At 35.2% G+C, this 17933-nt stretch overlaps 3 protein-coding genes across 6 annotated transcripts; 2 read left to right on the top strand and 1 right to left on the bottom strand.

Moving 5' to 3' along the window:
• Window positions 1–345: 345 nt before the first annotated feature.
• LOC130807390 (vicilin-like seed storage protein At2g18540) lies at window positions 346–5364 on the top strand. The gene is made up of 5 exons (XM_057672577.1): window positions 346–898; window positions 2963–3141; window positions 3240–3320; window positions 3424–3720; window positions 3799–5364. Exons 1-5 carry the CDS (start codon window positions 565–567, stop codon window positions 5086–5088), a joined length of 2181 nt encoding a protein of 726 aa, XP_057528560.1. The 5' UTR covers window positions 346–564; the 3' UTR covers window positions 5089–5364.
• A 1779-nt stretch (window positions 5365–7143) lies between these two features.
• LOC130807391 (vicilin-like seed storage protein At2g18540) lies at window positions 7144–10351 on the top strand. The gene is made up of 4 exons (XM_057672578.1): window positions 7144–7504; window positions 8464–8639; window positions 8716–8796; window positions 8877–10351. The coding sequence occupies exons 1-4, from the start codon at window positions 7192–7194 to the stop codon at window positions 10098–10100; spliced, it is 1794 nt and encodes a 597-aa protein (XP_057528561.1). The 5' UTR covers window positions 7144–7191; the 3' UTR covers window positions 10101–10351.
• A 919-nt stretch (window positions 10352–11270) lies between these two features.
• Window positions 11271–17313, bottom strand: LOC130807392 (probable protein phosphatase 2C 80). 4 transcript variants are annotated; one of them, XM_057672579.1, is made up of 6 exons: window positions 17058–17307; window positions 16096–16877; window positions 14806–15130; window positions 13092–13241; window positions 11995–12287; window positions 11271–11734 (listed from the first exon to the last, which is right to left on the bottom strand). In XM_057672579.1, the coding sequence occupies exons 2-6, from the start codon at window positions 16686–16688 to the stop codon at window positions 11650–11652; spliced, it is 1446 nt and encodes a 481-aa protein (XP_057528562.1). In that variant the 5' UTR covers window positions 16689–16877; window positions 17058–17307; the 3' UTR covers window positions 11271–11649. The 4 variants fall into 4 exon arrangements, with proteins under 4 accessions (XP_057528562.1, XP_057528564.1, XP_057528565.1 ...); XM_057672581.1 differs by having other exon boundaries at window positions 11282–11727; XM_057672582.1 differs by lacking the exon at window positions 11271–11734 and adding an exon at window positions 11752–11816.
• Between the last annotated feature and the right edge of the window lie 620 nt (window positions 17314–17933).

Here is a 17933-nt window from a genome sequence, read left to right as displayed (position 1 = left end):
TGGCTTGTTTGACGAGTTGAAGATGTTGGTTTTTTGTTGGCTTTTAAACTAGTTGAAAAAATCAGCTATTTGCAGAGATGTTTGATAAACTTGAGCATTTTATTAGTTGTTTATTAGAAAAATAAATGGAACAAGTCAAAAGCCAATCAAAAAAGCTAGCTAGAGCAGCTTTTATGTTTTGGCTTAAAATCGAACTTTTTAATTGCTTTAAAACCCATTTACAAACACTTTATTAACTATTTAACTAACTAATAAACTAAAAGTTAAAAGCCAACTAAAAAGCTATGAAATAAACACGACAGCCATAAATCCCAAAAACAAACCCATTCAATGGCTTCTTCTAAGAAATTTCACACCCAAAACCAAAAGTGCATGTAAATCATAAACCACCAAAAATACTCAAAACTCAATCAACTCTTCTAGTCGCCACGTCTCCCTTTCTACAGAACGTGTCTTCTGCATGCAACTCCTTCTCTCCATTATTACTCTTTATAAGAAATTCTACCATCTTTTTCTTCTTCTTCAAATCACACTCACATTTATCGACCCATCACATCAGACAAAATGAAATCACCATTTCTGAGGGTTGTTCTTGTTATCATTCTGAGTGTAGTGTTGGTATTGAATTCTGCTTATGGAAGTTTTAGTTTCAATGAGGATTCTGCGGGTAGTGGAAGCACTGGAACAGTAGGAAGACTTGTGAAGAAGGATGAAAGAATGCCAATTGTATCAACGGAATTCGGCGAAATTTCGGCGGTCGATATCGATGATGGTGGGTCCGGGTCAGGGTCTGGGACCGGAAGGGATAGTTACCACCTTCAGTTTATTACGTTGGAGCCAAATTCTCTGTTTCTTCCTGTTCTTCTCCATGCTGACATGGTCTTCTATGTGCAGACAGGTATTATACTTTCCCTTAAGTTAAAAATTTTTATTATTAAACTATTTTAACCCAAATACACTTGGCATGTCTGACGGTGAGACTATCTGATAAAGAATTTGTGTTTTTTGAATTTTTGGATGGGTTTGGGACACATATCCCTCCTGTCCTATAGGACCGGCCTACTCACACACCATTCGGGGCAAATTCAAGAAATTATAACCTAGGAAGGTCCAAGCATAAACTCCCTGGCTACACATTTTTAATGTTTTTCAATGTGTTTAGTGGTTAATAGCTAACTTTTGTAATTCTGGTTTTGAAATCCCAATATTGTTGTTCTTGTTCAAAATAAAATAGATGAAATTTGCTTCATGTTATTTCATGTTTGTAATCGAATTCTCAAACCTTATCGTAATGCATTAATGTCTGAATAGAAGGAGGCATTGACATTAATCATTATTCTTCTTATGTTAGTTCTTATGTTAGAAGAAGATACATATAATTTGTTTCATAGTGTTTCACATTTGTGCTCATATTTTGATCAATTTTAGAACAAGTTTTGCAAGTGAGTCAAAACTAGGTAGACCTAGTAGTTGTGAAAAATTAATAAGAACGTTGAAAAAGCTTTAGGGGTGGGACCTTTGTTTTGTGGGACTTTGGGAGAGGAATTGGATTTTAGTTGTGGGATTGATAGTCCTTTGTTCATTTGGAGGAGAATGTATAATATTGAAAGGTGGGATTGAAAAGGTTTTGTGTTTACTGTTAGGTCTTGTTTGGATGGAAAGAAATTGACCGAAAAGAAAGGATATGAAAGGATTTGGAGAGATGGAGATCTTTTTTGATAGCAAAAGAAGGAAAAAGCTCCTTGAAGATAAAGGATTTGAAGGGATTAAGTCCCATTCATTTTGTTCACATTTAAATCTAAATTTCTTTCTCTCCCCTTCCTTTCTATACAAACAATAGAGCTTTTTCTCTTCCTTCCCCTCACCTCCCTTCCCCTCTTTTTTTTCTCTCTTAATTTGTTATCCATCACAGTGTTAGAGTGGTTTGTTTGGATCAAATGGAATCAAGGAAAAGGAGGAAAGGAAAGGTATTTAGAAGTATTATCACTATTTGGATAGAGAGAAATGAATGGAAAGGAAGGGGAGAGATCCTGTTTGGATAACCAACAAGAAACAAAAAGGGAGGGGAGGGAGTTGGAGAGGAGGGGCTTGGAGGGAAGACACTGAAAAATTTTATCAGTTTACTCTATTGGTGTCACAATTTTAGAGAAAAAAAATTATATTTAGATAGCAAATGATTAACATAGGAAATTGGTCATGCTTATTGACTATCAGGTAATTGGTTTCACAATTTTAGAGTGCACAATGGGTCCATCAATTCTCCCTAACAATAAGACCCATATAGGGTGGGTCCCAACTAGACATTGAACAAACCATGAAAATCATGTCATGTTGGGGTGCTTACGTGTCATGTCTGTTGTATCTTGTACCTTGTGCCAAGTAGCCGTGAACACTGTCGTGTTTTGCTTGGCCATCCAAAAAGGTCTAACCATAAAAAATTATGTCTTGCCGGGTTGCCCATGAGTCATGCCTATCTTGCCTCGGTCTTGTGTCATGAAAAATGTAGAAGCTCCATTAGATTTGGAGACTTAATAAAACAAGTACTCCACAAACCTAAACTCAAAAACATGAAACCACTATTTGTTACGCCTCTCCACAAACACAATTAAAGATTTTTTTGTTTTTTTTCTTTGAAATGAATGGTAGCCTTATATTATTTTGAGCTTTAAGTTCGGATGGGAGCCAAGGGAAATGTCAATAAAGCCTCAATTACCTAAGCGTTCAATATGAAAAGTATTGTTTCAAATATGGATTGAGATACTCAATTGACGAGCAAATTTGCATTTGTAGTTTGACCTTGCAAATATACTCGAAAACCCTCGGAACGGAGAGAGTAATGCTATAGAACCATTCGATTTTATTAGTAAATAAAAAAGTCGAAAACATTCAAGAATGAATCTCAGGCCTTGACTCACTCAATATTTAAGTGCAATATGGAAATCAAAATGAGGTGAGTTTACAGGAAGTGGGAAGCTAAGCTGGACAGAGAGCGACGATATAAATAAAGTTAGCCTACGTCGAGGAGATGTATACAGACTCAAGTCCGGCACCCTCTTCTACATTCATAGCAGTTTAGAAGCCGAAAGGCCGAGACTCAGAATCATTGCTATTTTTGCCAATCCTGACGAAGAAAAATTACAGGTAACATAAAAGGCCGAGACTCTGAATCTTATATCTTCTGAGTTTCTATTCCTATTTAACACTTAATTAAAAAGTTTAGTCACTTTTCCCTCTTTTAGGGGCCATCAATTGGGCCATATTCGAGCATTCACGATCTCGTTCGAGGCTTTGATAAGAGTGTCCTACAAGCCGCTTTCCAGGTGCTCTTTTTCTCTTATCTTGCAACAATATTATCGTCTATGAGATAAGCTAATATTTTTCGTCGTCTCAATACGAATACTACGACCTATTTATATACTGCAGGTACCTGAGGAAGTAATAGAAGAATTAACAAGTGCAACTGATACACCAGCAATAGTACATGCAGAGCCCAAAAAGAAAAATTTCTGGCAGAAAGAGCTTTTATTTGTTGATGCACTATTCGGAATACAGGGGTACGGCTTAAAAGAGGCCGAAAACAAGAAGAAGAAGACATTCAATTTTTTTAAAGAAGACCCAGATTTTAAGAACTTCAATGGGTGGAGCACGGTGGTCACTAAGCACGATTTGCATGCATTGCATGGTTCTCATATAAGCGTCTTCATGGCAAACCTGACCAAGGTGAACCTCGAGTTTTAATAATATGTTATTATGTGGTCTAATTAAGTATTTGATAATATTGTCGGTTTTGAATTCCAGAGTTCAATGATGGGGCCGCATTGGAATCCATTGGCCACTGAAGTATCGGTAGTCTTGGAAGGGGAAGGAATGGTCCGTGTGGTTTGTCCGAGTGCACCGACAAACAAAGAATGCAAAAACTCGAGGTTTAGAATCGAGGAGGGTGATGTTTTCACTATTCCAAGGTTTCATCCAATGGCACAAACATCTTTCAACGATAAATCGCTAGTTTTTATGGGGTTCAGCACTACGTCAAAAAAGAACCATCCCCAATTCCTGGTAGGAAAAGCTTCAGTGCTTCAGACAATAAGCAAATCTATCCTAAGTGCATCCTTCAATGTGTCAAAAACAACTACAGAGAAGCTGCTTGATGCTCAAGGGAAAGCAATCATATTGGATTGTACTTCCTGCGCTGAAACACAGGAAATGTTGATGGAAGATGAGATTGAAAAGGAAAAGCAAGAAGAAGAAAAAAGGAGGGAGGAGGAAGAGCAAGAACGGAAAAGGCGTGAAGAAGAGGAACAGAGAAGAAGCGAAGAGGAGGAGCAGAAAAGACGCGAAGAAGAAGAGGAACGGAGAAGGCGAGAAGAGGAGGAGCAGAAAAGACGTGAAGAAGAGGAGCAGAAAAGACGAGAAGAGGAGGAACAGAGAAGGCGTGAAGAAGAGGAACAAAGAAGGCGAGAAGAGGAAGAACAAAAGAGACGTGAAGAGGAGGAACAGAGAAGGCGTGAAGAAGAGGAACAGAGAAGGCGTGAAGAAGAGGAACAGAGAAGGCGAGAAGAGGAGGAACAGAGAAGGCGTGAAGAGGAGGATCAGAAAAGACGTGAAGAAGAGGAGGAACAAAGGCAGATAGAAGAGGAAGAACAGAGAAGACGGGAAGAGGAAGAAGAGAGGCAGAGAGAAGAGGAGGAACAACGAAGACGGGAAGAGGAAGAAGAGAGGCAAAGAGAAGAGGAAGCACAGCAAAGGCAAGAGGAAGAAGAAAGACGGAGAGAAGAAGAAGAGAGAAGGGAGCAAGAAGAAGAATGGAAACGGCAAGAAGAAGCAGAAAAAAGGGAGCAAGAAGAAGAACAGCGTGAAGAAGAGAGAAGGGAGCAAGAAGAGGAGGAAGAATGGAGGAGACGAGAAGAGGAAGAATGGAGAAGAGAGCAACATGAAAAACAACAATGGCAAGAAGAGAGAAGGCGTGAACAAGAGGAAGAATGGAAAAGAAGGGAGGAGGGAGAAAGAGGAGAACAAGAAGAAACATGGGATTGGGATTGGGAAAGATCAGAAAACAAAAACTGGAGGAGATTGTCAACCAAGGTGTAATGTTCTCCAATTAGCCTTAAATAAGCTGGTTTTGTGTAGTTTTTATTTTTCACATGATTTGTTTAGAAGTCATAATGTATTAAGTATGTGGTTTTTTCCCTTAATTTTGAATGCAGCTCGGAACTTTTAATGTTATATCTCTAAGATAAATTATTTATGAATCATATGCTAAAACATTGTATATGGGTTTTAAGGATCAAATATCGCCAAAGTCCCAACCCTATCAAGTATTAAGCCAATATTAATAAAGAATTTTGTTGTATAGAGAACTAATTGTCTTTCTCCCTTTGTCTGACAACCAAAAGAATGCTTCAATGGTTACTGGAAGATTCATTTCTCTTCAGATGTCTCTCTCCCCAATCTAATGGTCTTTTCTAGGTAGTGTTAAACATGGCTTAAAAATATGAGATGTATATGCGGGTTATTTCGAATTAGGTGTTTTGAGTCGGTTTAAAATTAAGTCTTGAATTCTCATTAATTTTTACATAAGGTCAAATCGAGGTGCTTACTAGGTCAGTAAATATTTGGGTCATCGAGTCTGTTTTGAATAACTACTTAAAAGTATGGTATTTCCTCCAAAATTTTGCCAAATACTAGAATTAGTCTACTTAAAATTTTGCCAAAAGTTTACAATAAAAATTAATTTTTGTTCTTCGGATTTTCTAGATCAGACTACTCTCAAATCTAAAAAAAAGTGTCAAACCCTACCTAGAAGATTAATTTCTCCATTGTTTTGATGATTTGTTGAGGGTCTTTCTGCCTTGTTTGAATTTTCCATGACAACATAATCGTTCAATACGTTTTTTATGCGCACTTCCCCCTTTAATCCTTCTGTGTAGTGTTCTTTCTGCTTAAATTTCTTAAGATTGCGTTTGGAAACAAGCATTTCATTTTAAATTCTAAATTTTAATTATGAATTTATTAAAGAATTTAAAAATGACAAGGTAAGGGAAGTCATTCTCAAATCCTTATCTTTTACAACTTTTAAAACATTGGTGAATTTGCCTCAAATTTAAATTTAAAAACTTTTTATTTGCCAAATACTAAATTTGAGTCAAATCCACATTTTCAAATGAAATCAACGTTCCCAAACATAGCATTAAGTACTTAGTAACTTTCACATGGTTCTTTTTGCTTATACATATCAGCATTTTGAAATATAGAGTACTTTGCTTTCATGTTCATTATCAACTTCTCAACTTAGTTCTAATTCACAAATAAAAAATAAGATAAAAACAAATTATGGAGAAATAAGTAAATAAAATAAAGGGAATATAGAACTAATATTAAAATTAAAAAGGTAACAAATTTAAAGGGACAATATATAATGGCAAAGCGGTACAACATCATATGAATATAGGAAGAATTAATAATATATAAAAACTTCTTTTATCAGATTAAAATTAATCAACCAATTTTTTTCATTTATCAGGAAGTAAAATTCAGGAAATTGGAAGTTGTTCAGAAATGCATATGCCAAGCAAACAACCTAAGTACTGTTTATATTAAAATGGTTTACTTTAAATTCAATATGAAAATCACAAAAAAGACAATAATCATTTAAAAAGTAGAGAGAGATAGTTGATGAATAAAAAACTTTCAAAATAATAAAATAATATAAAAGTCTCATATAAACTTAGTTTATATTAAAACAGTATGCAACTTTCTATTTAAAAATAAAACATGTAATTTATATAAAAAATAAAAAATAAAATTTAATACGCAATATACTATTTTAGTATGAACTAAATCCACTCTTAAAAAGCTTATATCTCCCAATGTACATACAACATACTTTATGATTCTCAAACTCTATTTAGTAGAAAAAGAAAATTTGACAAGCTATTCAACTTAAAACAAAATGTAATCATAAAACCCACATCAAACATAGGTCAAAAATGCATGCAAAAGTATTATAAACCCCCAAAAAACTAAGTTCAACTTATTGGTTTTTCAACTTGCCACATCTCAGGTTTTACACTAACGTGTGTCATTTGCATGCAGAAGTTCCGAAATCCCCTTCTCTGATCTTCTGCTATAAAAAAAAAACATCCTTCTTCTTCAATACACACACTTTTTAGTTATCTACGCTCATCAGAAAATATGAAACCTCCATTCTTGAGTATTTTTCTGTTGCTTAGTTTAGTGTCAGTTGTCAAATTAGTTTCTGGAGGTTTTAGTATCAACGAGGAAATTGTGCCTAGTGGGCGCACTGGAACGATAGGGAGGCTGGTGAAAAGAGATGAAAGAACGCCGATTGCTGCTACGGAATTAGGTGAGATTTTGTCGGTGGACATTGATGATGGCACTGGTAAAGGGAAGAACAGTTACCACCTTCAGTTCATCAGCTTGGAGCCTAATGCTCTGTTTCTCCCTGTTCTTCTACATGCTGACATGGTCTTCTATGTCCAAACAGGTAATCCTTTCCAAACATCTCAAACATTGATGGATTATATTATATTAACACTTTGTTTGAATCCAGAGATTTGGAGTTGTATAATTTCCTTTCTCTTCCCTCCCTTCCACCTAAGTATTATCCATGCCAACCAAGTGTATATGTTTTGTTTTGTTTTGTTTTGTTTTATGCTATTTATTAATCTACCTATGTTTTTAAGTTTATATATTCAACATTTATTACTCTGTTATGTTTGGATAGAGAGAGATAGAGAGAAAAGAAGAGAAGAGATTCTACAGAATCTCTGAGATTTGGAGACAGGTTGATTGGAGGGAAAAAATATAAATAAGTTTTATTAAGAATATAATCTCTTATAAACTAAAAAGATTTTGAAAAAAAATCATTTTTCTCTCTTTTCCCTTTCCTTTTAAACAAATAAAATGCACTCTGAAAACAGAAGAGACAAGAATAGGACCATCCCCAAAAAGGAAATTATACTAGTGAGACATTAAAATAAAAAGTGACTCAAAATGAGAGTGACGGAGGGAGTATGTGATAAGTGTTGTAGTTTACTTGCATCATTCCCAAGATTCTGTGTTCATAATTTAAAATAAAGAATACATAAACTAGGTAATTAATTAGACTGAAAGGATTTTATCTGGAATGTGCCAAAACAAATTCAGCTTAGAATACTCCAATTGAAAATTGAATGTACTTTAATCAGCATAGCTTAAAGGCTCTTCTCAAATGATGATCCAAAGCATGATCATCATAGCATAACATATTCCGCTCATAAAACTTTTGAACAAAGTTTGAGGAGGGCCGAATAACGGCGGACCAAACCTAGTGATCAATTAAGACTAAGATTACCCCAGATATCTTCCAGTCCTTGAAATGCTGAGTATCATGTAAATTAAAATCTTAAAGACAAACCTAAGCATTTCAACATCACTACTAAAGAAAAACCTGGGAATTTGCAGGAATTGGGGAAATAAGTTGGACAGAGAGTGATAAAATAAGAAAAGTTAGCTTGCGGGAAGGAGATGTCTACAGCCTCAAATCAGGCAGCCTGTTTTATATTCATAGCAGTACACAGGCTGAAAAGATGATCAAAATTATTGCAATTTTCGACAATCCAGAGGAAGCACAACTACAGGTAAATTTTCAGCAGAACCTTTTAATTTCCCTCCACTCTCCCTAAAGTTAAAAGTAACTAATTTTCCCTCTTTCAGGGGCCATTGAGTGGACCATACACAAGCATCAATGACCTTGTTCAAGGCTTTGATAAGACTGTCTTACAATCTGTTTTCCAGGTTTCCTATCTAATCTTACATGAACAAATTTTATATTAGAGTTGACGGTTTCCCAATGTTAAGTTATATTCATATGGCAGGTACCTGAAGAAGTAATAAAAGAACTTTTAAATTCAATAGACACTCAACCGATAGTACATGCAGAACCCAAAAAAAAGAATTTGTTGCACAATGAGCTTTTGTTTGTCAATCGTTTCTTAGGAATTCAGGGGTACGGGAAGAAAATTGTTGAGAACAAGAAGAAAAATAAGCCATTCAATGTCTTCAAAGAAGACCCTGATTCTGAGAATCACAATGGATGGAGCACAGTGGTTACTGAGCACAATTTGGAAGCATTGCATGGTTCAAATATCGGTGCCATCATGGTGAATCTAACCAAGGCTTCAATGGTAGGGCCTCACTGGAATCCGGTGGACTCTGAGGTATCAGTAGTCTTGGAAGGAGAAGGAATGGTCCGCGTGGTTTGTCCGAGTCTGTTGACCAACAAAGAATGCAAAAACTCGAGGTTTAGGGTTGAGAAAGGCGATGTGTTCACTGTCCCAAGGTTTCATCCCATGATGCAAACATCTTTCAACAATGGTCCACTAGTTTTCATAGGGTTTAGCACCATATTGAAGAAGAGTCATCTCGAGTTTCTTGCAGGAAAAGAGTCGAGGCTTCAGGCACTAAGCCAATCTATTTTACGTGCATCTTTTAATGTGCCAGACACAACAATACAACAGCTGCTACATGGTCAAGAGAAACAGAAAGAGGTTATATTGGAATGTACTTCTTGTGCTGAAGAGCAGGAAAGGATGATGGAAGAGGATATTGAACAAGAGGAAGGGAGGCCAGGGGAGGGAGAGGCAGCCGGGAGAAGGGAGGAGGATGAGCATATACGGCCAGAAGAGCATAAGATGGAGCCAGAAATAACAAGACCGGAAAAAGAAAGAAGAGAATTCGGAGAGAATGGAAAAGACAAGAAGAAGAAAGAGAAGAAGAAAGAGAAGGAAAAAGAGAAGGAGAAGGAGAAGAAGAAGCAACAAAAAGCCAAAAGAGAGCAGAAAGCGGAGGAGGAAGAGCAAAGAAAAGAAAAGGAGGAAGAGCAAAGAAAAGAAAAGGAGGAAGAGGAAGAGGAAGAGCAGAGCAGGCAAGCAGGAGAAGGACAACAGCGAGAAAGAGAGATGAGTGAGTCAGAGGAATACCAGCAAACGAAAGGAGGAAGAAGAGGGTACGAGGAGCAAGAACAAACAAGGGAGGAAGAAGAACAAAGTGAATGGAGATGGAATGGGAAAGACAAGCGGAAGAAGGAAGGAGCTTTCTAAGGTGTATGACAATGGTCGTGGTCGTAGTTTTATATGTTTCGTTGTAGCTTCATTGCCCAAATAAGTTTTGTGCCATAGACTCTAGATAGTAGATAGCATCTTTCTAGGGTTAGCCAGTCAACATGAAAATAATTATGAAAGCTTTTGTTTTCAGGTATCTAATTTCAAAGTCTTATTTCACGTTTGCACTTTCAAGTCTTTTGCATTTCCTATATTTCCAATAGGCAATATTAGTACTCATTCCTAATAGTACAATGGAAAAATTACATTTTTAAAAGAAAAGATTGAACAACATTCAACAAGAACAATCTCGGACATGTTTTCTATGAACAGAAAAGAAATATACAATGAATGTTGGCTTTTTGTTTGTTGGTTCAAACAGCCAAAAAATAGCTTTTAAGTCAAATAAAAAAGCTATTTTAGTTAGCTTTTTAATAGCTTTTTTGTTAGTTTTTAGCTTGTTGATCTATTTTTTCTCTAATAAGAAGCCAACAATCGAATACCTAAATTTACCAAAAAAAACTACATAAACAGTTGGCTTTTTCAAGTAGCTTAAAAGCCAACATTTTCAACTGGTTAAACAAACCAATTAAAAAGCCAACAACTAAACCCGGTGGTATTTTCGTTTAATTGAATAAGACATACTACTGAGTATTTTTGATGAACTTTTATATTATCTTTGAAGCATTATATAATGATAACAAGAGAATGTTTATGGCACATCAATTTCCATTATCCAATTGGAACTAAGTGACTCTGGCCTGAGCAAGATCTAAAAGTTTAATGTGTACAATCTTATTCTTATTTTAACAAAATGGTTGTTTTAACCTTTACTGTAATTTATTATACCATTTGTAACTTCATACAAATAAAACTAACGCACATATGATATAAAGACACTTTACTATAATTTATTATACTATTAAAAACAATGAATATGTATAGTAATCAGTACAATGCTCATCGCTCATCATTTGTGTATAATAATCATTTATAAAGCTACGCTCAGTCCTTAAAGGATATTGTTATAGTTACTATATTAAAAAAACATATTAAGAACAATTCACATGTAAAAACAAACAATCTCTTTAAGGGGTGTTTAAATGAAATGAGAAGGGAAAGCATAAATAAATCACTTTATGACAAATAAAAATGAAATGAGAAGGGAAAGCATAAATAAAGATAAGGGTAGTGTTAGGTGATATCATAATTAACTGTTTGGTACAAAAAGATGTAAGGGACAGAAAAGAAAGAGAAAACAAAAGGAGAGGATTAGTTTATAGTGAGAAATGAGTGGTAATAATTTGAGGGTCTATCTATTACCCTTGTGAGTGGGCTAACCAAATCTCATAACAAATACTAAATAATCGAATGAGTTAAGTGAAATCCATAATTTTGAAATCTAAAAAGCTCATTATGGTGCAAAAAGAATGGTAACGGCAGGTTTGCAGAAACAGACACGGTAATACAATAAAGGGTGATGCGGTTATCGATATAGCCAATACAATATGTACTAAAACGTGGTTTTTTTATACCTTTACGCTACAGGTTATATTGGTCCGATACGGCCGATATGATACGACCTTGTTTCTGCAATGTGGTTCATACCAAGCACCCCAAGTAGAAACTGCAAACTAAATTCATTCATGCATTAGCTTTCCTTGACCATCCGTACCAATTTATTATTCAGAAAATGTTCACCCCCAATATCCTTCACTGCAGAAGTGTTGGAACAAGATATAGAAAAAAATAAAACGAAATCATACAAATTTCAGAACAAAATTGAGCATTTACTGCAAAAACAATACTGTTTGTCATTCTATTCATTAGTATTCTGAGGAACAGGAAAGTAAATGAAATAAAAGGAATGAAAATAGCATAGGGTACAACTCACTCATTATTCTCAGCAGTGATGTAGGATACAACAACAGTAATATCATCCAGCTTTCCTCCGATATAACGAAACCCCGCATCATGTGCCGCTGCGGCAAAAGGTGTCTGTCGTTGACGATCCAGAGCTCTTTGTTGAGCAAGAGTGGCTATGTTTTGTGCCATCACCTGAGGCTCCAAACCTGCTCTCTTCGCTTGGACCACTAATGCAGAAATCTCATTGTCATATAAGTTGTCAAATAATCCATCTGTACCAGCTACTATAACATCTCCAGCGGCAACAGAAAATGAGAAAACCTGCCAAATTTAGAAGACTTCAACACTTGTATCTTGTTTGGATAAAATTCAAGCAGAAGGGAAACGGAGAAGAACATAATTCTCTTAAATGAATATAGATCATGGAAGAAAAAGTGGAGGGAACTAATTGACCATATCTATGTTTATCTTTTCTATGTTTGTGAATTGTGAAACAATATCCAAGCACATAAATGAAGCCTGTAGACATAATGAAACAATACACTGACATGATGAAAGCCTATAATGAATCTACATTTTAGTCCAAAGCTTGGTTTTCTACAATTCTTTGAAAAAGTACGGAGAGGAAAATCGTGGGGAAGAACACTCCTTAAATTTATAAGCGACGGAGGCAATTAGGCCAAAACACAAGAGAGAAGTAAACAGGGGTAAAGACTTATTCTCTTTTTGCAACTATTATTACGGACTGCTCCTATCCTTCCAAAATTTTCTTATCCTAAAAAGGTTTTGTTTAGAAAGGGAATGGGGGGACAAAACTCAATCCTTTACTTTTGTTCAGAAACAAAACTCACATAATTTCTTTGGTCCAGCCCAATGGACATTATTACAGGAATTATTCACAGTATCTTTTCAAAGCCAAGCTTTTTCAAATGAAACTAGTTTAGACTGAAGGGCAAACAGGGCTGGGAAACTGCCAGCCACCAGAGCCAGATCTTGTGCAGAATTGCATAGCATTTTCAAAACGACCTCTTCACCATTTCCCTTCTACTCGTAAAATGTACATCAAAAAGCTTCAAATGTATCTAAAGCAAATGGTAATGCTAACCATGAAAGCAACATTTGTACCTGACCAGAACTGGGTAAATCACCCCCAGTGCCACTTGCCAGCTGATAAGGAAAATTGAAGCCATACTGCTGCGCAGGGGACCGAAAAACTGTAGTTCCATCTCTGATTACTATAAATCCACTATCCCCAAGATTAATAGCATGGATCCCCTACAAAAAAAAAAATTGAAAAAAAAAGTGTTCACTTGGTAACCTTTTCATAATAATAGATGTGTTAATCGAAGAAAATAAATCAGTTAAAAGCGCCAGAAAATAATTAATAACACAATTTCAATAAAAACAAGATGAAAAATAATTCACAGCATGGGATATGCGATCAACCTGAAAATTTTCAATTAATGATACAAATTACACAGAGAATAAGCACAAATAGGTTAACATGTGTCCTTGTCTTTCCGAAATTTTTATCAACACATAACTTAGAATCTCAGACAGTAGAAATGGTTATATCTCAAAAATTGATGGTAAGATGATGAAGAACATCCATGATAATCCTCTAAAAAGTGTATAACAATTAACATGGACTACCCCAGTAATGTAATGCAAAAGTACACATTAATAAAATAGCTGCCTTGACCTTTTCTTTTTTTTTTTTTACTTTTTGTTTTTCCTTTTAAATAATTGAATCAACTGCAACAAAAAGAGAGAGAGAGAGAGAGACAAAGCACAACACCATACATGCAAATCTTTTTCTGGCAACAAGAACTTAAGATGAGTGAAAGATAAATGCTCCATGAAAATTAGTGACAAAACAAAGGCTTCCAAGCTTCAGTACATCATATTCCATTACATCAATATCATTAAGTGTATCACACCTATGCTCCCACCAAAGCAAGGTTTGGGAGATCAGATGGATGCAACCTTTCCTTAGTTTTAAGAGGTGCGAGACGCAGCGAAGCGCAATAGGTCTTTTTTCCCGGGACGCAAGGCGAAGGCATGGGCTTTTCGTATGTGAGACGCACAATTTCGCTAAAAGGCTCCAAAGTCAATTTTACAGCATTTAGTTGTAAAACAACATAAAACGCATTACTACAACATACAAGTTAGGTAAAAACTACTTTAGCACATAAAGTCATAAGATAATATAGTTCTGAGTTTACCATATTCTCTTGAAAGATCCAAAGGTACGAAGATGCAGCAAGAGTTAATGAAATCATTTTTAAATAAAGGGACTTTTTTCTCTTTTAAATTCAAATAAACAACTATTTTTAAAGGGTAATCCAGTAAATCAAACAAAGGTAAGTATTTTAATACCTGAAACTTAAAAAAGCAAAAACAATAAGGTAACATACGGGAGGTGCACGAGGCGCGTACCTCTCTCTCGCCTCTTGTAGCGCGCTGCGCCTCGAGTTTCTCATGTCGCTTTGATGCGCCTTACACGTGCTTTTTAAAACTAAGAACCTTTCCTAGTGATAACTAACAGGTGTTTTCTTTAATAACAATAAGATTATTTCTAATTGACTCTTGATAGCAATTAGCAATCATCGTTAGCAACTTCGCAACATAAGAAATAAACATGATTTTCTAAGTCTTTTTATTACATTTCATTATAATTTGAAATCAAATTCAAAGAACAATAAATGTTCGACTTCCTCACTATCCCAAACCTAAGCACTTCAATTTTTAAGCTTTAAGAAGAGGTTTCAAGTATTGTACTGCATTTTCCACTACCATCATAAACTATAACAAGTTAACGACTAGAAAAAGCACCAACCTTATCTGTGAGAGCAATTATACAAGCTGTTGAAGAACCTATAACGTTAGTTTCAGCATGAGCTTTCTCCAATATTTTAGCCGGATCTACTCCATTATTAGAATCCTCCAAAATAGCTGTTACAGAATTAGACATAAGTAATCGAGAATAAAATCCAGCATCAACACCAACATCTGCCCATCCACCAACACCATCTGCAACTCCAATCACTTTTTTTTCTTCACAAATGAAATGAGCATCCTCCCCTCCAGTAGCCACCTTATCTGGATGTGGCAGGTAACATGATGCTGAATGAAGCTTCAAGGATAGCTGATCCTCGTGTTTACTGCAGCCAACATGAAAAGTTTATCAACATCGCAATTTTGTTATATAAAAAGGTTAAAACAATAATATTATAGTATTTTTACTCCTTTTAGCTTACAAACGAAATTCCTTCCTGCTGTATCTGTAAAGTTTTTCCAAATATTTTACATATAGAGTGATAGTGCGATCAATAATTCAATTACCTACTAAAAAACACATTTGGCTTCTTTTTGTGAGGATCGATTATTACTTATAGCATTTACTGAAACTATCATCATCCACTAATCATAAGTGGAATAACACTAGCCAAAAGTTTTTTTCGCCCCTCCCTTGAATTTTTAAGATTCTTAAAATAAAATATTGCAATAGATTAGAAGTTAGGACTTGACATGATAGTTGAAGGTTTGAGGTTTGAGGATAAGTGTTGCATTTTAATAAAGGCCATGAGTGCAAATGATAGTGTAAAAATATAGTTTTGATCATGATCATTTGTTGTTTCTCATTATTTCCCTACACCAATAATGAGTAGAAGGAACTGATGAATTTTGCAACCCCCCTCCCCCAAGAACTATGTCTTTGATCCCTTAAACTTCACAATAAAAAATAAGAGAAAATAGTAGTCAAGCAAGCCCCTTCTAAATTCTCTCTTTTTATACTTGTAGTGTTTATCAATATTACCATAAAAGAATATGCATACAGCATAAACATAATAAATCATAGAAAGAGAGTTTGATAATCTTACATGAAAAAATTCTATTAAAAATTTTATAAGACACCGTTGAATAAAAAAATATCCGTTACTTCACACAACTATTTGTATGGTTTTCAAACCAGTAACCTTTATAATGAAGAACCACTAGGCATACTACATCACTGAATGTAAGAATGAGCTAACTTGTATCATTCACTCAAGTTATCAAATCAAATTAGTTCGTCTCAAAACAAAATTAAGCAGAAGGTTTTTTCTATTGCTAAGAAGGAACATACCAGACAGGGGTATCTGCAGCATTTTCACGTGATTGCACGTCCCTAGTAGTAATGTCGAATGGGACATCAGCAGAAGCTCCATCAGAATAACTCGCAGAAGATGACGCATGATAAGGCCTCAAACATTGTCCAAGAAACACCCTAGAGTCCCAACTCCTGTAACCTATACCAGGGGCACCAATACGAACAAAAGTAGAATCTCGAATCCTCAAACTAACACTAGCTTTTCGACAACTATTAGCACTTATATCACCAAAGAAAACAGAGGCTGGCTTTGCATAATCTACGACATTCCCACATCCCATAAACACGTTATCTACATACACATCTCCACCGACAGTTTGAGACCCTGAAGTGGCCATCGGATTCCTTGAAACACGACAAGAGACAACCACAGAAGTCGGTTTTACTAGATATTGATTTATCCTATGACAACAATAAGACCTAACAGAATTGCAATTACAACTCTTGTTGAGAATTTTACCTACAAAGCAAAAGTTATTTTGCTCCCTAGACAAACACCGTCCAATAAAACCTTTTCTAAACGAAGACCGACAAGCAGAATTCAGCTTTGAAAAAGATGCCAATTGCATTTTAAACCCTTTAAAGCCAAAACATTCCTTTCCTAAATCCTAACAGAATCCGATTGCAAAACCTAAGAATTTAGCACATCCACAATAAGTCACTACTAACTAGTAATCAATATATTAATATCAAAACAAATGTGAATTCCTCAATTTCTCCCTTGATAATTGAAATACAAATCTGGTAACCAAAGATACCTGGAAGTTAAGATTACAGAAATGAACTTATCATGGCATCAAAATTAATTACAACAATAAAAGTGGAGATGAACAACAAAAAACATGGATTTTAAAAGCAAAAAACTAACAGGAAAAATTACTGGTGACCAAAAAAAAGGCAATTGGTGAAAAATCAAGGACATTAAACACAAAGATTACCTGATTATAGAATGAATAAATATGGAAGAGGATAATAGATGAAGAATGGATGAAAACCCTAATAAAAAATGAGGTGAATAGAGCAGAAGATAAAGTAGAATGTTGCCATAGCCGAAGGAAGATCGGGGTACCTTCTTCCTTAGTCGCTGGTTGGTGTGGGAAGGAGCACAAAAGAATGAGCGAAGAATCAGATATTTTTTTTCTTTTTTTGAAGATGGGCGAAGAATCAGATATTTTGTTTCATCACAAAACAGAGAAGGGTACCCACATGAAATAGTTCATTCTTATCATGGGCTGTTAGGACTCAGTAGATTTGCAATGGGTTGGATAAGAGTCGGACCGGATAGTGACAGATCTAAAAAAAAGTTAAGGTAAATGTCCACATCGCGTTTTTATATTTTGAAAGCGACACATAATGTCATTATTTGACAAATTATAAAAAAAATCACACTCAAAATAAGTTACAATAGCATCACTCAAATGTCTTTGGGAAAGCTTCGACATTCATTGCTGCCTGCTGGGCTTTTACTTTCTTTGGGAATTGGGGTAATTAATAAGAGGTAATTAATAGGAGTAATAAAAACAAAAAAAATATTCATGAATGCTATTAATAAATTTTGTATCTGGGTCTATACTGTGGGAGATAAGAATACTAACCACTGATCTAGCATATATTTCTTTATACTATTTGATTTTATTTTGGATTTAAGTGATGTCAACTGACCTCGTTGACCTCACTCTAAATCCGCTTATGGATAACATAATAGTTGGTTCCCTGTGAGATCATCTCTTTGTAAGACGTCATTCAGGCCTAATCCATTAAAGTTTAATGGAAAAGAATAATAATAACTAATTTTCGTAATTACACGGTTACTC

The sequence above is a fragment of the Amaranthus tricolor genome, chromosome 3 (genome assembly GCF_026212465.1).
Source record: "Amaranthus tricolor cultivar Red isolate AtriRed21 chromosome 3, ASM2621246v1, whole genome shotgun sequence".
Taxonomy (NCBI): domain Eukaryota; kingdom Viridiplantae; phylum Streptophyta; class Magnoliopsida; order Caryophyllales; family Amaranthaceae; genus Amaranthus; species Amaranthus tricolor.
The sequence above is the reverse complement of the archived record's forward strand: the minus strand, read 5'-3'. Positions and strand labels throughout refer to the sequence as shown.